This window comes from Pristis pectinata, chromosome 4 (assembly GCF_009764475.1).
Source record: "Pristis pectinata isolate sPriPec2 chromosome 4, sPriPec2.1.pri, whole genome shotgun sequence".
NCBI lineage: Eukaryota > Metazoa > Chordata > Chondrichthyes > Rhinopristiformes > Pristidae > Pristis > Pristis pectinata.
Window position 1 is genome coordinate 95,911,901 of NC_067408.1, and position 20,964 is coordinate 95,932,864.

Sequence of the window (20,964 nt, forward strand, 5' to 3'; positions counted from 1 at the left end):
GAATTCAGGAATTTTCACTGGAGATGATCAGGAGGGCTGAAAGGGATATTTTGAACCTGAAGATTATGAGATCCGGAAGGATAAAACCCTAGAGGGATCTGAAAACAAGAGCGAGATCTTTAAAATTAAGCATTGTTTTAGCAGTACACACTGTAGGTCAGCAAATACAGGGTAAGAAGAAAGCATACTATCAGGATGCATCATGGCTTGGTATGGCAACTGCTCTGTCCGTGAGTGCAAGAAACTGCAGAGAGTTGTGCACACAGCCCAGCACATCACAGAAACCTGCCTCCCCTCCATGTCTACACTTCTCACTGCTTCAGTAAATCAGCCAACACAATGAAAGACCCACCTACCCCAGACATTCTCTCTTCTCCCCCCTCCCAGTGGGCAGAAGACACAAAAGCCTGAAAGCACATACCAACAAGCTCAAGGACAGCTTCTATCCTACTGTTCTAAGACTATTGTAAGGACCACTAGTACGATAAAATGGACTCTTGACCTCACAATCTACCTCGTTATAGCCTTGCACCTCATTGTCTGCCTGGACTGCACTTTCTCTAAACTGTAACATTTTATTCTGCATTCTGTTACTGTTTTCCCTTGTACTACCTCAATGCACCATTGTAATGAAATGATCTGCGTGGATGGCACACAAAACAAAGTTTTTCAGTGTACCTAGGTAAATATGACAAAAATAAACCAATTCAATTCAAGAATATATGAAATAGGAGGAGTTTACTGTATAGCTTCTTGTGTCTTCTCCACCACTTATTAGCATGGCAGATCTGATCTTTGACTTCAACTCTTTCCTGTCTGACCCCCAAAATCCAGGATTCCCCTCTAGTCCAAAAATTTTCCTCAGTCTTGATATTCTTTCTGAACTAACATCCCTAACTCTAAGGGAATTCCTAAGATTCATAACCCTTAGAGGAGAAATGAGCGCCCCTTTTCCTGAGACTATCCCAATTAGTTTGGGAAATAGCAACTTTCTTATCAAGTTCCCTCAGAAACTTAAGTATGTCAATAAGATAATTTCAGATCATTCTAGACTCCAGGGACTACAGGTCGTTTAATCTTTCCTTGCAAAACAATGAACACATCCCAGAAATCAAACTATTGAATCTTCAATGAACCATGACAGAAGAGCTTTGAATGATCCCAAGTTGAGAGGGTAGAAATGGGGAGGCCAGCCAGAAGTGTGTGGGAACAATCATATCATTAAATAGAAAAATCTGTGGTAGCTAACAATACCCCTTACAAACTGCTTCCAGAACTAATCAAACATTTCCAATACAGGTACAATAGATGGCATCTAGCCTGAAAATCAAAAGCTTGCAGATGCTGACAATCTAAAACAAAAAACAGAAAATGCTGGAATTATTCAGTGGGTCAGGCCATATGTAGGAAGAGAAACAGAGTCAATGTTTCAGATTGGACACCCTTTGTCAGAACACAATGGCATCTACCTTACTAAGTGGGAAAACTGCCTTAAATTGTCTGGTTCCAGAAATAAACAAACAAAATGAAACCCAATCTGGCCAGTTGCTGCACCATCAACAGCAGTCTCAATCATCAGCAAAATGATGAAAGGTGTTGGTGATGTTACTGTAAAGTAGTAATTATATACATGCTCAAATGTCCTTCCACCAGGACACTTGGCTCCAGATCTCATTGCATGGACAAAGAAAATAAACTCCATAGGCAAGAGTATTTCTCTTTGACTTCAAAGCAGCAATTGTGATGCCAAGGAACCCCAGTAAAACTGAAGGAAATGTAAATTTAAGGAAACAATTCTTCACTGGTTGGAGCCATACCTATTGCAAAGGAAGTTTATGTTTGCTGGAGACCAAATCCCTGAGACATCACTCTAGAAGTTCACTGTAACAGTCCAATTCATAATTTCTCAGAAAATGAAGCAGTTTGTCCCTATATGTAGGAAGACTTGGACAATACCCATGCTTGATCTCGCTTGTAGCAAGTAAAATGCATACCAAGCAAGCATGAGGAAATAACACTTTCCAGTCAGAGAATTAACCACCATTCTTGGAGGTTCAATAGCATTGTCATGGTCAAATTTTGCCTCAAGTTATGTATCATTCAATACAGCAACAGTCCCTCATTCAATACAGCAACAGTCCCTCATCACTAATTGGACAAAACTCTGGAAATCCTTCAACACTCAAAAAGTCTCAAAACCACTTACTGAAGTCAATTTGGCAATAACTTCTGGCCTTGTAAGCAATGGTCACATTCTATGAATGAATAACATTTTAAAAAGAATTGGTACAGATGGGTGTAGACATATATTTAATAATCACTCGTCTCATTCATTGACACATTTGAAAAAAATGAACTTAAACTTTATATAGCAACACTTTACAATTTTCAAAAAAAAATCCAGACGCATCACAAAGAATTGCTTTGAACTGTGGCCACTATTTTATGCAGGAAAGCATTCTTCATTCAGCAAGCTAGGCAGGAATTTTTTGATTATATTGGTCGAAGGAGAGCATTAGCAAGAACATGAAGTAACTACTCTTCCACTGCAAAGGTTCTTCAACATCTTTTTGCAAACTACCAAAAGAGGCAGAAGAATCAGTCTTCATCACAAAGGATACACATTTGACAATTATTTTTAGTGTCTAGCTGGAATTTTAGTTCAAATCATGGAAACGAGCTGGAAACCAAAATTTTCTTATTCAGATGAATGCCAATGTAGGACCCTATTATTTTCCATTTTCTATTTACCAGTATAAATAATAGTATTTATTGCACTTCCCATTCAATCCTTTCACTTCGGGCAATATTTCAATGCAGCTTCAATAATTACACCCCCTCATTTGGCCTTGTCACTCCTGACTTTTCTTAAAATACAATAAATCATAAAACTAAATTAGCCACCATAATAAAATGTAGTGGATTGTCAAATCACAATATCAGCCCCAAGTAATTCCAATTTTTATGCAATCTTTCTCAAAAACAATCTTGTTTCTCCCATGCTCCATGTCAGTCACAACATCACTGCACATACTACAGTGTAAGTAGTGAAGGTCCATACTCCTTAGTATATTAATCAGGTCAAAAGACCACTGATAAATAGTCATGATATCACAACGCATGCTATAGTACAAATCATAATTTACATTGCGCAATCAAGAAACTGAAGTTTTCCTGCATGTGAACACAAATACAAATGTTCCAAATCTGTGGCACAATTGGTATAGCTGAAGTACAATGTACTATGAGAAATAAAGTCAGAAAAGACTGCTCTACCACCTTATATACCAAATCATTGCGAGAGAGAGCAAAATATCAATGGTCCTTTTGGCCTTTTCTCACACATAATTTAGTTGCACAGAAAGATCTGAAAAACAAATTGATCACTTGGGTAAAATTTAAGTAACCAACTAATAAACTTTTAACAAGAAATATCAGGCCTTCACACCTGCTTCATCATTCAATAAGGTCATGGTTGATCTCTTTACCACAATGCCACTTTCCTTTACATCCATATGTCCCTTGATTTCTTCTATATCAATCTCCAAATACAATAAAAACCAATTTGACACAAATTGTGATCAACCAAATTCATCCTGCGGCAAATTCATTCATACTCCTGATCTTCTTATGCAAGCACATTACAAAGTGCTTCCCATCAACACCTGTACATGAGGTACAGCCAGTACATTTTTGTATCAATTTCTCATCGCATTGCAGCAAACTTGGCCTAGCCATCAGCCCAACTGAACAGCATTCAGAAACTATTTAGTTTTGATGCATATGGCCTCTCATTACTATCAATGCCATTTAAGTTACCAATTTAAAATGAAGTAATTCTAAGTAATTATCTTTCAAAGGGTAATCTACTATGTTTAGTACAAGAAATTCAAAAGTGTGAAGGTAAACTGTACAAAACTGGCCTGTCATCCCTGATGTGCAGAAGATTGACAAGTGATCTAATTGGGTACTTAAAATCTTAATAGGATTAGACATGGTGGATGCAAAAGAGTGATTTTTGATTTTTCTCTGGTGAGGAAACCAACAAGATGATAAAATCTTAATTTAAAGCATTTAGGAGCAAAATGATTTTTATAGCAAATTATAGTAGAAGACAAATAAGAAACACCCTCCCTCAAAAGGCTGTGTTATCTGGGTTGATTGGAGGTTTCTTTGTGGAAATCAATAGGTTTTTATTTGGTAAGGGTGTCAAGTGGTGGGGATCACCACAATGAAATTTATGAGGCCATGATCTAATTGAATCACAAAACAAGTCTGAGTGACTGAATGGCCTACACCAAACAGTGAGCTCCATCATTGACAAAGGAGGTTTACCACCTGGTTTTCCACTTACATTTCTTAATACACTATTTTACAAGAGACACTGACACAAAATTAGTGTTGTGTAAATGCCCATTAAACCAAAATAGCATGCACAATAATAAATGATACCTCTGTGGTCAAATAGCCAATACACACAAACTTGTAAATCAAAATCAATTCTAATGAATTGATACAATTTCATGCTGGGTCTAAAATGATGAAACTGGTTAGTTTTCCCTTTTACAAACACTGAAATCATGATGTAATTCAAATCTTATTTACCATTATCACTCTGAAAGTAATCAATTAGCACTACAACATGATAGAATGAATTCATTTAGGCTCCATCCACTTATATATAAAACCAAAATTATACCAAGCATATTTAAAGTTTACTAAACTACATTAATTTATACCTGCATGTAAGAGGTATTATGCAATAATTACATCTTCAAGGCACACCCCACTTTGTACTATATCTTGCAATGGTCAAATATTAGTAAACTGACATCCTCCCATGAAGGAATCAATTTGTTAATAGGAATACCATTCTTAAAACATTGGAGCTACATAATATTGTATAAGAAAAGTTACATTTTGCTGTAGTTTTCTCTCAAGAAATAGACTCCTTCATGGAGTTCAATTTAACAGAAATTACTCTTTCTCTAACATCTCAGCAAGTAACCATTCTTCTTAGGATTATGCAGCACATTATCTGATCACAAGTCACAGCCAGGTGTATTTCCAACAAAAGTTGCCACCAAGAAGAGGAAGCCAGATTTAAACCAGAAGGAATGCTGAGATAAATGGTAGCCATTCTATTCCTTCCTGAAATCAAAGTAGCATAAACAAATAGTCAAGTCTTGGACTTCCTTGTTTCTTTTTATAGTTCAGGTACTCACCATCTTAAGCAGTTGAAATATTGAAGAAACCTTAACCAGATTTTTTCTTTGGAGTTTCCAATGATCATTTGATCTATTCCTGCTCCCATTTTCTTGTGTTCTTGTGATTATCAGACCCCATCATCAACATCCTGGGAGTTACAACTGATCAGAAATTTCACTGGTTCAGCCACATTAATACTGTGGCTACAAGAACAGGTCAGACACCAAATGTCCTGGGTTATGGAATAAACCACTTGCTTGGATGAGTCCAGTTCCATCAACAAAAGGTTGACATTCCAGGTCAATGGTACTTCATGCACCACTCTAAATATCTATTCCCTCCATTATTGTCATACAGTGGCTGCAGTTTTGTACCATCTATAAAATGCACTGCAGTTACTCTCCTAGGCAGCTGCAGCAAGTCTGTAACTTCCATCACCATGGAGATTCTTTGGGGTGTCTTGATCAATATTTATACATCTACCAGCATCAGTTAAGCATATGATCTTATCAAATTGCTTTTGTGAAATCTTACTGTGGACAAATTGGCTTCAAATGCGTGGGATGCACCAATTTGTCATTTCTTTCCAAGTGGCACAACATTGAAAATATATCTGCCATTCGCTCATCATCCCTGGGTCTAAATCCAGGAAATCTTTCCCCAACCACACTACAGGTACACCTCTACTAGGACAACAGCGGTTCCAGAAGGTGGCTCACACCATATTCTCAAGGACAATTAGGGATGGAGAATAAATGCTGACCTTATCACCGATGCTCAAATCCCAAAAAATGAATAAATAAAAACAAATTTCATATGTGTAAATCTGACTTCACATTTACTGTCACTTTCAATTTTCCATCTCAGAAAAAGAGACAATGTATGCAGCATAACAATAAGGATGTTACTTCTATACAATTTCATTTTCGTCCAAGAATTTTTTTGGTCCGCTGACTGTTAGACGTGTGAAAAGCTATTGCCATACTACAAGATTCTGAAATCAGATGACTGAGCAATACTTTGAACTTCGTACAAAATTACACTATTTAAAGTAGAAAATTTAGGTATTGATTAGTAAAAGAGTTTCAAGAAAGACTTCAATGTCTTTCACAACCCAGGGGCATTCACATCAAAATACTCTGATGTGCATTGACTGTGGTAATGTAGAAAACATAGCAGCCAATTTGTCCACAGTAAGATTTCACAAAAGCAATTTGATAAGATCATATGCTTAACTGATGCTGGTAGACGTATAAATATTGATCAAGACACCTCAAAGAATCTCCATGGTCTTCCTGAGAATGGTGCCAGGGCACGTTTTAAGCAAACTAGCCAGTAAAAGAACTAGTCCTTCTGATCCCATTAACAAGAGTCGTTAACTAATGTCTTGAAATGTTAAACGCCTTCCCAACTTGGGTGTTACATTGGAGAAAATTAAAATCCACCCCAATTTTTTCCTCCATTGCTAGATATATCACTTGGGAGGAAAAAAACTCAACTCTCTCCAATATCCTCTCCTTCATCCAAGTTAGTAGTCACTAATTAGCTTTTAGACCTTCTAGTTAAATAGGCAGTCACAGGAACTCCTCAGAATCAGCACTAGAACTCACCATAATATTGGTGGGGTCTGCTATCTTATACTCATCAGCATAGATACAGATCATACCCAAATAAACGTAAGCTTCGCCAGTTAGAAGGTATAACACTTCAACAGAATTCAGCATCTGCTATAAGTAGTCTGGATACATGAACACATAATCGCATTCTCACTCTCAAATGTAACTTTTAAGCCCAACATTTTATACTAACCATACTCATTAGTACTAGTTTAGTCAAGGTCTTTGTGTAAAAAACTACCTTCTCTGAAATGGCCTTGCAGTCCATTGAGTTGTATCAATACATTACGACATGGACTGCAATGGTTCAAAAAAAAAGCAGTATACCACCAACTTCTTAAGGCCAATAGGCATGTCCACATCCATATATGAATAAAAATTACAGAGTAAAGGAAAGTGAGTGGAGTGAAGGGTATGAGTGTTAAACGGTGAACTGTTCTAAAACAAAGGCAACTCTACCTTCTACTTTTACCCCTTTTGCAACCAACCATATGGATTGATCCTCATTTTCACCTTTACAATTTTTTTTTATGAATTGCGACTTATGAAGTGCAATGAAGACATCAATCAGGATGGGTAAACTTACCAATTAAGGACATAATCTTAGTGATCCCCTTGGCAAAATGTAGAGATGAACTACATTATCATAGATAAGTTCCAAAATTTGGACATACACTCTCACATCGTTCATCTTTTTTTTACATGGATTGTATAAAATATTACTGATGAAAACTGATGAAAGTAAAATTTGATGATCTTGTCTAAAATCATAATTATTCCCCAGGAGAATAAAATGTACATTTTTTTTCTTTTTTGTTACATCATTGGCCTCAAATATTTCTAATACAAGTATCAGGATAACTCAATAAAAGTTAAGAGTCACTGATATCAACTAGTAACTTTCTACAATTGTTGTTTAATACACCATTTGTATGCATGCTTCAACAAATTCATTTTCCATCTCCATGTTGGGTTGACAGTTATTTGCAACAATCATCAAGTTATTTACCATTCTTACTCTTTCTCCAGAACCTTTTTTTAAGAATCTATCATAAATGTCATTTAGCTGTACATGCTACTGTTAATGCAAGTTAATGCAACTGCTAGAAAACACTACTAATGGTACTTTGACCATAGAATACCCTTTCAAAACATGCATGGGCTTTCATTCATACAAAATCTTTAAAGCTCATAATTGAAGTTTTGGTAATTTTGAGAAAAGAATTAAGTGGAATGTATTAAAACAACATCTTATCTTAATTCACAATATTGTCTTAACTAAAATGAAACTTCATTTTTAAAAAAATGTTAACACAAGAAAAATGCTACTGTCAGCTGCAAAATACCAGGACATCTGTAATACACCAAAACTAAGGAATGGTACTTCAGAATAAAGTTCTGATTACAACTATCTAACAAAATAATGAACTAAGTCAAATTACATCAGTGATACTTCTATTATGAACTTCAAATCCGGCCAGCAACTGTTCCAATTGGCTACTTTATGACCAATCAAGAAAACCTCAGTTCATCTTTCTTGTAATGAAGACCACCAACAAACAGCACAGGATATATTAGTTGTGTATTAAGTATTTTTAATCAATTGCGAGATGAAATCTTTATTATAATACAACTACAGCCATTTCCTATTAAGTAGTCAGCAATTGCAAGGTATTTTGATTAAGTCTTTTGGCTTGTTTTTCTTCAAACAATAACTTTTCACATTGATTTTAAACAATATCCTACTGGAAGAACTTAAGTTTTGAAAACATTAGTATTTACTGAGATTTTGAAATACTCAACACCACAATATTACACCTGTATTTAGCTTGAATATGAATTAAAACTTACGCACTATGACTCAAAGTGCAAGCTATTGATATCATAATTGGCTCAAAGGCTGTTAGTATTTAATTAATACGGCAAAATGCGATGAATTTGCTCAAGATCAATTGTAAATCATGTACTAGCTATTGGCTCACTGGCCCCAACCAGTAGTTACAGGACTTGTCAGCGACACACGACAGTGCTATACATACTCGGCACATGGGACGTACACTACGCCTTACGTATTAAAATAGTACAATATGCTGTAATTTTGCAGTTTTGCTCAGTACTGAAGAATGATATTAAGTTTAAAATCAATCACTTTTATGAGATCGCAACACAGGTACACTGTAACCGTACGTCAAAACACAGGGTGTTCCGGAAAAGGACTACTTGCAACAACAGACAAAAAAAATCTCTCTGATACAGGCAACTCGACAGAACCAAATCCAACAACAAAAAGTACAGTGACTAAGTTATAATTTAAAGCCATCACCATTTAAATGTTGCCGGATTCCTCCAACCCACCATAATTATTGCAGTGCAAAGTAGGCCAAGCTCAAGTTTGCATCGCTGTGTGCAAAATGTCGATCTAAAGGCTGACAAGACACAGCGCGAGAGTCCATCTTGCTTCGGGGAAACGAAGTGCAAACCTCACTCAGTGAGAGAGAGGAAAAACTCCCCAAAACAAGCGGCATTCGCTGCCATTTCAGTGCTGGTTTCTCGGTCCTGGTTCGACCCAACCGTCCTTTAGTTGCAAGGTTAGATTTCTGATGAATTATCACCAGGCGATTCAGTGATCTGTCCGCGTATTTTGCAAACTAATAATATTTTAAGAGGAAAAAAAAGTGCCCTGGTCTGAGTGAGTGTATGCAAGGCTTGAACGTGTAATTTGCAGGACGTGGAATGGTTTCAGCTCTCTCCACACCAACACCATCAGTCTTAAAAAAAAGGTGAGGGGAGGGGGGTATCCAATCACCAGGACTAGGAAATTTCACTTTATAAAAAGTGCAACCTTAAAAAGACAAACAGGAGGGACTTTACAGCACGACTGTATTCAACACCAGATCTCGTGGGAAACGATAATGCGATTTGATCACAGCAAGAAAAGGGTAGAAAAAGCAGGTATAATAGAGCCAGCGATGATATTGTCTCTACCTTATTCATCCATCATATTTTCTTCGGCCGAGGTCACGACGGTAACTAAAACTCTTTGCATAGAAAGAGAAAGAAAAAAAAATAAACGGCGATGTGGCTGCACAACGATCTCACGGAAGATTAAAACGTGGTGAATTGGGCTTCTCTCTCTCTCCCATTAGCAGAGACTTTGTTATAACCCGGGTTGAACGCACCAGCTGATCTCTCGCCGTTACACACACGGATCGCTCTCTGAAATGATCCAGTTCCTTCTCTCCACCACCCTCCACCCCCCTCTTCCCCCGTCCTTATTTTTGTTTCACCATGACAGAAACCCGAAGGCATGAAACGCCCTCCGACCCCCGAGCAGCAAACGTTGATTCCACGGTGAACGAGAGAAAACAAAAACAAACAGGAGAGTTTGTGCGAGACACAACAACAGAAAATATTAGAAGGGGTGGGGGGGGGGGTGGTGTTGAAGGACTAGGCCTCCCTCCCTCCCTCTCTCTCTGGCACCCAAGTTATTGACAACATCACATTATTGTACAGTATGGAGACAGCCAGCGCTGACTGTCTGTAATCTGCGGATTTACCCCCCTCCCCCGCCCACACTCAGCCCCGGCACAGATGCCGGCTGGCCCCCGGTGTAGTTTTTAAGTCACCACAAACCCCACTCGGAGCTGCCCTGCCCTGCCCTGGGCTAACAGTTTATCAGCCGGCTCCCTCTCTGTTACCACTGGCCTAGCTCGCTCTCTCCTGGCCTACTCGAGTCCCTCACACGAAACGCCACAAACCATTTCTCTCTTGAAAAACCAACCAACAAAACAAAACAAAAAAAAAGGAGGAAAAGTTTACAAGTGGCTGAGAAACGGTCGATGGCGAGTGTCTTGTGGTACACACCTGGCGGGGCGGGTGGCGGCGGCCCAGACTCCGGTCCGGCGCTGGCGGCCGGTTAAAGCCTCTCTCTCTCTCCCTCTCCCGTGTTAATGTGTGGGATGATCACCCGGCCGATGACAGAGAGAGAGAGAGAGAAGTTGTGTGTTTGAAAAGTCGGCTGCTGTGTGAGTGACAGTCAGCAGGAGAAGTTGCCCACTGGCCTGGGGGGCGCCTCTCTCCCTCTGCTCCCCCCCCCCCTTCTCTCTCTCTCTCTCTCTCTCTTTTCCTCTCTCTCACACACACACTCACTCTCTCCTCTCCTCTCCCCGGCTGTTTGTACGAGGGCGAGAAGCTGCTGCCACTAACAGGGACCCTCATTGGTTGCCAGGCCCGAGCAAGAGCCGTGAGCAACCAAAGAGACAGACTGTAACAACTACCAGAAACAGGCACAACACACAGTGTTTAACTAACCTTCCCTTGCAAAAAGAAAAAAAGATTATATAAATATGTGTGCGCACAGCAGTGCTGCATATCGTTCTTTTTTCCTCTCGGTGTCTCTCTCTCTCTCACACACACACACACACACGGAGACACAGAAAGAACTGGCTTGTTGCAAGAACTCGATGTTTTTAGTTCGCTTAAACTAGACCAGCAGAACAAGAAAAGGGGAAGGGAAGAAGGTTGAAAGAGAAAGCCGGCCGAGACGTTCGTTGTTTCCCCTCTGCCCAAGCCACGTTCAGGATTCAGTTAAGATTTCTCTAAAATGTGCGTTTGGAGAGATGGGGAGAAACAAACCGGAGCTACTGTAATAGGGACTCGTCATCAGGCATATTGCATGCGATTTCACTACAGGATCACAACACGGGAAGGAGCAAGCCACAGAGAAAGCGTCGGGACATTTGCAACAGATGCAACATACAGTATGTAACCAGATCTCTGAAAAACCAATACGACACAGACAAAGAACAATCTCTAAAACGGTGCGACAGTGGGTAAATAACATACACTCGATTAAAGTAATCGTCAGGCGTGTTGCATGCTAGGTATGAGAATGGATCAGACACAAAGCAACAAATACAGAAATTATATACTCCATAAATCACATAGCTCTCATCTCTCTAAAAAATATTCAAGAGACAGAAAGGTGTTTGTAGGAGCTTAACAAAAGACTTTTAATCCAATTACGTTATTATAAAACCAGGAAATAGTAACCATGGGCAAAACATTGGAACTGTGTAAACCCCACTTGGCCCAAGTAGTAAACAACAAATGCTACAAACTGTAAGAATGTGAACAGTTAAAATCATGGCAAGGTGGGCCTAGAGAATCCCTTTTCCAATGCTTAATATTTTTACACTGAGTGTAAATGCAGACTATTTTACCAGGTAAAATTGTCAAAATACTTTTTCTCTCTTCAAGATTGAGGAAGCCAATGCAGTTGCCATATAAGGTTGTTGGATGTTGATATATTTTACACCAGGTGAGTGTTTCTAGTGCTCAGTCAGTGAAATTGATGCTATGTTTATGGGACAGAAAGATCAAAGCAATATAAGGACAAATCCAAATTTGGACATATTTCTGATATTTTCTTACAACAGAGAAGGAGACCATTTGTTTCATCCAGTCTATGTGGATCTCTGAACATTCCCAAGCAGTCCCATTCCCCCACTTATTTCCTTGGAACCTACCAATTCTAAAGCCACTCACCTATACCAGGAATAATTTACAATAGCCAATTACTCTATCAGCACATTTTCCGGATGTAGGAGGAAACTGGAGTGCCCAGATGAAATCCATGCCGGTCACAGGTAGAATGTGCAAGCTTCACACAAGATAGTACCCGAGGCCAGGATCAAACCTGGGTAACCTGGAGCTGTGAAGCAGCAGTGCTAATCACTGTGCCACCATAACAGACAGCATGGACAATACTTGATATTTAAAGGACGTGGTGTTCACAGAAAAGTTAGGAAAGTTCTTTTGTCTGGGAAGAAAAATACTTATGCATGATTTTCAGCATAACGGGTAACTAAAACGTACATCGCAATCAAAACTGTTTGCGTTGCATGGGAAAACTACTTATCCAGATTCTTAAAATGAATTAACTTCAGTATTTCCTAAATCCAATCCTTTCAATCTAAATTGAAATAATCAGCATCAAAAAAGTTCCTTTCTGCATCATATGACTATTAACAAACAGTGAAGACAACATCCACACATTTTGTCGCTGATATTCATAGAATCATGAATCAGAGAAACTTGCAGAATAGAAGGTGGCCATTCAGCCAGTGATGCCATGCTGGCTCTTTGAAAGAGAAATTATGTTTGTTTCCATTTCCACACTTTCTGCTATTACTCTGTAAGTTCCACATGCCCAAGTATGCTTCCTATTCCCTTTTATAATTGTTTATCAAATCAGTCATCTTTTCAGGTAGTGTTCCAGTTTCTGACAAGTTTCTGAGTGAAAAGCTTCTCATCTCCTCCCAAAATCTTTTGTCTTTATTTTGAATCTATTTGTTGATCCACCCACCAAAATAAATTGTTATTTTTCCATCTGTTCTATCTTCTCCATCTTGAAACATCTCCTGCATCACTATTTAACCATTGCTCCAAGGAGAACAGTCATTTATTTTCCAAGGTCCCCCCATAAATGAAGTCATTCTCTGCAAGCCTCCAATGTACCATTTACACCTAGCGTGATGTGTGGTGCCAGAATTGTCCACAGTTCTCCAGCAGAGCTATAGCCAGTGATTTAGGAGATTCTAAATTGATCTCCAAGCTTTTGTAATCTATTCCTTAAGCTTCTTCATCAATAGCTTTCTTTCTACCATAAGTTCACAAGTGCAGATGTTCCCTGATGATTGAAGATATTCAATTTTCTCTACAGCCCTTTAGAAAGTGAAGCAGTCCATGCCTGCATGTAGCAAAATCTAGACAACTTTAGAACTTCTACCACCAAAGAGGCAAAGAGAAGCTTGTGTATTGGAATAATAGCACATGTAAATTCCCCTCCAAATCACAAGCAATCCCGGCTTGAAAATATATACTGCCATTCCTTCTTTGTCCGTGGGTCTAAAGAATGTAACACCATATCCAAACCTGATGGATTGCAGCAGTTCAACAAGGTGGACTATTACCACCTACTTGTCGGCAGTTAGCAATACCATCATCAATAAGTGAATAATAACCGAAGAATGCAAGAAACCCAAGGATTAGAATAAATGGAAACTTAGGCCCCTATTCTCTCTATACTTTTCAAAATTTTGCTATTGATTCTTTTTTTTTCATATTGTATCTCCCAAACTGCACCACATTTCTCAGTATTGAACTCCATCTACCATACTTACAAACATTTACCACGCTGTTTTTGTTATTATAAAGTCTCTAAATATCTTTGTATATCATTCACATTATATTGCCAGTATAGCAGGTCATGACAAATATCTACTACAGACATTATAAAAAGGAATGAATGTTATTAATGTTATTAATGCATAGTTGCAATTTAATGTAAAAATGGTATTCGGTGTTTAACCATATGTAAATTTGAACTCTCACACATCAATATACAGTTACTTTACTCAAGCCACAATAAAGAGCAACAAAAGACATGCATTCAACTGCAGGAGTACGACTCATTATTTAAGAATTAACATATGGCAATATCTTCAGAGCATTGAGAATTATTGGAGATGTTATGACAGATCAAGCAATAAAGAAGATTTATTTCTCCTTTTTTTTAGATCTGGATGTTTCTCCGGTGGAGAATTAAAGATAATCTTGTGACAGTGATCTGTGCAGGGTCTCCAGATTTTCATCTTATATATTAACCATTTAGTGCAAGGATAAAGGGTTATTTGAGGTTACACCACTAAAGAATGGAAATTATGGAAATGGCACAGGCAGACTAAATAAATGGAAAAAATTATAGCAATTGAAGTTCGGCTTGGGAAACAGTGAGGTTGTCTACTTGAATCTGAGAAAGATAAATGTGAATATCTTCTTAATGGTGAGAGACTTGAGTTGTGCAGAACAAATCGACTTAGGTAGCCATATGCACAAACCAGTACAGCTAGAGTACAAGTACCAAAAGCGATTTAAGAAAATTTATATGATGTTTCAGTTGCATAGTGAGGGAATGTATTGAAGATTAACCAACATGTTATTAACATCGAACTGATTAAATTATGACAAGTTACATCAATGTGATTTGTACTTTCTTAAGTTTAAGACATGATCTGATTGAGGTTTTTAAAATGATAAAGAGATTGAATTGATAGGTACAGAGAAACTATTTCCCCAGGAAGGAGAGCATAAAAACATAATATTAAAATTAGAGTTAGGCCAGCTAGCAGTGAAATGAAAAAAACCCATATTGACACAAGCAATAGTGGAAATTTAGAGCTGTCATCCCTAAAACAGTGTGGATATCGGATCGACTGAAATTTTAATGACTAAGATCAGTAGATTTATGTTCTATAGGATATTAAGAGATCATGGTGAATAGGCAGGTAAATGTAGTTCAGGTGCATATCAACCACAATTATATCGATTGACAGAAGAGACCCAAGGGGTAAGTGGCCTAGTCCTGAACTGATGTTTCTGTACAACAAACTGTAATATGGATAACATTACCATTCTGTTACTGAATTGCTTTGTGTCATATTAAAACTAATATATCTTAGCTTCAGGATACGGAAAGAATGCACCATTGAAAGCACATTGGGCTAGATTTTGCTGTAAAACTAATAGTGAGGTTAACGTTTTTTCATCTCAATGTGCAAGTTGCACAACAATTTCCAGTGAACGTTCTTGCCCAGTTGAATGTGGCATTGTGATAGGAGCTGAAAAAGATGCTTTGCTCTTCCAAAGCTTCCCAAAAATAGCATCCTACCATCCAACAGACCACTCAAATGCAAAACTGTTCTACTTACCTCATTGATTCAGAAAATAAGTTAGGACGTGTACATTCTCGTCTAAGTACCCCCAAAAGGTGTGGTTAGTCTTAATTATTGCCAACCTGCTCATTACTGAAAATTAACATTTATTATTAGAAAGTCTTTTTCAGCTTTTGATTATTGTTAATTCTTTGTTATACAATTTAAAGAATTTTCATTTACTTTCTGTCTCTTTTATACCTTTCCATCAATTTTTCCCCCATTCTAATAGAATGAAACAACTATCTGGACCTGATTTCATATTGAGTAAAATAACTTACACTTCCTGCTTTGGGTACTGTGCTGCCCATTAACGAGTTTTCAGTCAAATTGGTTAAGTGGATACACAATTACTTTCCCTCTCCACAAATGCCCTGGATGCTCTGTAGAGTGTTGCTATTTAGTTGATAACTTTTCATGCAAATAACCATATTGGCAAGTGGAAATCTAACAATAATAGCGAAACTTGTTTCATGAACATAAATATTTGCAAGCATTCTTGTGGGTGGAACTCTAATTGGTATTTTCAATTTTAATGGTGAACTACTATGTCTTGCACGATAGGTGCTATTCGATAGTAAGAGTGAATCCTAGAGTGGATGTACAACGTGGCCATCAGGTTCCCAGAAATATTTGTTTGGAAATGTTACTTCTATCAGTTTGTTTTTACTTTTATCACTTCTATTATAATATCAGTTGTGTCCAACATGCTAATAATTTTAAAAGAAAGAAAAGAGAAATAAAATCTTTGTGAACTGAAAATTTTGCTGTCAGTTTAAACCTGTTAATAATTATATATCTCACAAAGTCATAATTAAACATATCATCTGAACTGTGTTTTGATTCCTTTAATGTCTTCATTAACATCTTTATGTGAAGGTTGCTTTCCCAAATGTCGATGAATGAATATTTTACCCAAAGCTGAGAATATGTGAGCTGAATTTAGATTATGCAATGTGATCATGTACATTGCCCTTAATTTTTCAGGTTGCATCCTTCACCTATACTGTTGTGAAGATGAAATATTTTTCTTTGGCTCTCTATTCACTCGCTCTGAACTTGCATGCCTGTTATGCAGCTGCAAGCAAGTTTTTCATTGTACCTGTAACTCACCGTACTTGTACACATGACAATAAACTCGACTTGACTTGACTCTTTTTGAAATAGTATTAACACTTCTTTACCCTTGCTCACACAGGCAAAAATGCATAATATTTCTGATTTTTTAAAATCTTTTTATAACCTGTGTTTTCGGGTGTGGGTGTGGGTGTGGGCGGCAGCGGCAGACCAACCCCTCAGTCTTGATTTTTTTAACATTGAATATGTTTTAAATAAAGTCTTTGAAATTTGTCCTCAAGATTTTCAATATTATTTCAAGAGATTATCAAATAATATTAATTTTGGAAAGCCTAAACAAAAGATGAGGTGTTGTTCCTCCAGCATCAATTGGTTTTTCCCGAAATATATAAGTCAGGATGCATGTGAGATAGAAAATTAAAGTGAAACATGACCAAGTGACTAGGGTCATGCTGCCTGACCAAAGGATGTGCTCCATAAAGTGATGAAACTGTTAGTGTTTGTTCAAGGAGACAACATCGTGAGCAATAGGGTGCAATAAATTGAATAAAGTACAAGTAAATTACTGCATCACCTAAAGTGAATGTTTTGGACACTGGATGACAATGAGAGAGACATTAAAAGGACTGATGTTGCATATCACATGCTTACATGGGGAGGAGCCAGGAGAAGGCAAGGTGTTGTTAGGGATGATTGAAGAGTGAACCAAAGTGTCTCAGAACAATTGCTCTATTAGAGAGGGGAAGGTATGTTTCTTGGTGACATCACTTTGGAGGAGCAGAAGTGGTATCCTTTGAATTTGGAGGCTGATTGGATGCAAAATAAAGGCATAGGGTCACTTATATTTCTCATAGAAATCGAGAGAATGAAATCATTTAACTAACATTACTAAGACCAAATATCTGTTCATTCACAATTGCAGTTTCTGGTTTTATGCCACGCTGAAAATTGCTGTGATAAACTGCTTGCCCTCATTATAAACATCAAGGTTGACTTCCAACACAAACTTGGACTGCACAGTATTCATTAACTTTTCTACATCCTGCAAAGATCCATCGCTAAAATTGGCTGACTTCTCCCTTCCACCAGTCTGCACCACATTTGGTAGACATTTTTGGACAAGCAACTTATGCAATTGTTTCCAAAAATATACTTTATTCATAATTTAGAGTCATAAAGCTATACAGAACAGAAACGGGCCTAACTCGACCATGCCAATCAAATAGCCTAACTAAGCCAGTCCCATTTGCTTGCATTTGGCCCATATCCCTCTAAACCTTTCCTATTGATGTACCTGTCCAAATGTCTTTTAGATATCATAATTATACTGGCCTTTACCACTTTCTTTGGCAGGTCATTCCATATATGCACCACCCTATGTGTGAAAAAGTTGCCCCTCGGGTCTCTTAAATCTTTCCACTCTCACCTTATATTAATGCCCTCTGGTTTTGAACTCCCCTACCCGGGGAAAAGACTGTGACCATTCACCTTATTTATGCCCCTCATAATTTTATAAACCTCTTTATGGTCATCCCTCAGCCTCCTACTCTCCAGGGAAAAAAATGCCATAGCCTATCCAGTTTCTCCTCATAGCTCAAACCCGCCCGTCCTGGATACATCCTCATAAATCTATTTTGTGCCCTTTCCAGTATGTTGACATCCTTCCTCTCACATGGTGACCAGAAATGTGTGCAGTACTCCAACTATTAAGACTATTGAACCGTCCCCTAGTACTATAAGATGGGCTCTTGTTATGGCCTTGCACCTTATAGTCTGCCTGCACTACAGTTTCTCTGTAACTGTAGCACTTTATTCTGCATTCTGTTATTGCTTTTCCTTGTACTACCTCATTGCACTGTTGTAATGAAATTATCTGTATGAATGGCATACAAAACAAAGCTTTTCACTGTATTTCAGTGCATATGATAAAAATAAACCAATTTGTCAACTTACCAACTGTGGCCTTACCAATGTCTTGTATAGCTGCAACATGATGTCCCAATTCCTGTAATCAATATCCTGACTGATGAAGGTAATTGTGCCAAACACCTTCTTCATAACGCTGTTTACCTGTGTTGCCTCTTTCAGGGGACTATGTACCTGCACACCTGGGTCTCTCTGTTGTACAACACTTCCCAGGGCCCTACCATTTACTGTGCAAGTCCTGCCCTGGTTTTGTCTTACCAAAATGCAACACCTCACATTTATCTGAATTAAACTCCATCTGCCATTCCTCAGCCCACTTGTCCAATTGATCGAGATTCCATTGCAATCTTAGGTAACCTTCACTGTCCACTATACCATCAATTTTAACAAGCCTACTAACCATACCGCCTACATTCTCATCCAAATCGTTAATATAAATGATGAACAACAGTGGATCCAGCACAGATCCCTGCAGTACACTGCTGGTCACAGGCCTCCAGTCTGTAAAACAACCCTCCACTACCACTCTCTGTCTCTTACCATCAAGTCAATTTTGTATCCAATTGGCTAGCTCAAGTCAAGTCAAGTTTATTGTCATGTGCATAAGTATAGTGAGGTACAGGTACAAAGAAAAACTTGCTTGCAGCAGCATCACAAGCACATAGGTTCAGACTACACACAAAACATAAATTATACATAAATTACACATATTATACAAGACACTGAAGAGAACAAAAAGACTGCACAAAATAAATTATCAATGCAAAAAAAAGCACAAAATCAGAGACAAGTCCATGGTAGTGCAAGAAGTGGTATATAGTGTTCCATTGCTGAGGTAAGGTTAGGATTGTACAGATCGGTTCAAAAACTGATGGAAAGTAACTGTTCCTGAACCTAGTGGTGTGGGACTTAAGGCTTCTGTACCTGCTGCCTGATGGTAGCAGTGAGAAGAGGGCATGACCCAGATGGTGGGGAGATGGCTTGTTGATAGATGCCACTTTCTTGAGGCAGTGCCTCATGTAGATGCCTTCAATGATTGGGAGGGCTGTACCTGCGATGTATTGAGCTGTGTCCACCACTGTCTGCAGTTTCTTGCGTTCCTGTGCGTTGGAATTGCCATACCAGGCCATGAATCCATAGACAGTCCTTCCAGGAGAGGTAGTGCTTCACCTGTGAATCCAACTGTGTCACTTATTGCATCTGGTGCTCTTGGTGCGGCCTCCTCTACATCGGTGAGACCCGATGCAAATTGGGTGACCGCTTCATCCAGCACCTTCGCTCCATCTGCCGCAAAAGCAAGGATCTCCCGGTGGCCAGCCACTTCAATTCCACGTCCCACTCCCATACTAACATTCCTCGTCTACTGCCACGTTAAGGCCAGACGTAGATTGGAGGAACGACACCTCACATTCCACCTTGGTAGTCTTCAACCTGACGGCCTCAACATCAATTTCTCTAACTTCCAGTAAACCCCTCACTTCTTCTTGCCCCCTTTTTTTTCCTTTCCCCCCTTTGCCTACCCTCATTCCTATGGCCCCCTCCCCTCCTCTCTTTCCCCTTTCCCCAATCTTATGACCTACCCATCTATTCCCCACCTCCTTCCCTCTATTCCCCACCTCCTTTCCATGGTCCACTGTCCTCTCCTACTGGATTCCTTCTTCTTCAGCCCTTTGCCCCTTCTGCCTATCACCTTTCAGCTTCTTATATCTACCCCTTCCCCCACCCTCCTACATTCCCCCTCTCACCTGAACTCACCTATCACCCGTCAGCCCCCTCCCCTGACCATTTTGTTCTGGTTTCTGCCCTCTTCCAGTCCTGATGAAGGGTCTCGAACCAAAACATTGACTGTTTATTTCTCTCCATAGATGCTGCCTGACCTGCTGAGTTCCTCCAGCACTTTTTGTGTGTGTTGCTCCAGATTCCAGCATCTGAAGAATCTCTTGTGTCTCCATGAATCAACCAGTCAGGATACTTTCAACAGTGCATCTGTAGAAGTTAGTTAAAGTACTTGGTGACATGTCAAGTCTCCTTAAGCTTCGAAGAAAGTAGAGGTGCTGGGGTGCCTCTATGTGTGGGCCCAGGACAGGTCATCCAAGATGTTAATGCCCAGGAATTTGAAGCTGCTTACTCTCTCCACTTCTGACCCACCAATCACCCACATGGTCTCCCAACTTCCTCTTTCTGAAGTCAACAATTAGCTCCTTGGTTTTATTGATTTTAAGCACTAGGTTATTATTATAGCACCACTCAACCAGATATTCTATCTCACTCCTGTATGCTGACTTATCACCACCCATGATTCAGCTAAGAACAGTGGTGTCATCAGCAAATTTATAGATGGTATTGGAGCTGTGCTTAGCCAG

General features: G+C 38.8%; 1 protein-coding gene across 3 annotated transcripts in view; it reads right to left on the reverse strand.

Annotated features, from left to right (window-relative positions):
• The window catches only part of LOC127569346 (HMG box transcription factor BBX), a 121,974-nt gene extending 111,034 nt beyond the window's left edge, over positions 1-10,940 (reverse strand). For 2 of the 3 annotated variants that reach the window (XM_052013904.1, XM_052013903.1), the window contains exon 1: positions 9,810-10,010. In XM_052013904.1, coding sequence (XP_051869864.1) covers positions 9,810-9,818 — 9 coding nt within the window. In that variant the 5' untranslated portion in view covers positions 9,819-10,010. Of the gene's footprint in view, positions 1-9,809; positions 10,011-10,688 lie in introns of those variants that run through there. The other variant, XM_052013902.1, reaches the window with a different exon arrangement.
• Between the last annotated feature and the right edge of the window lie 10,024 nt (positions 10,941-20,964).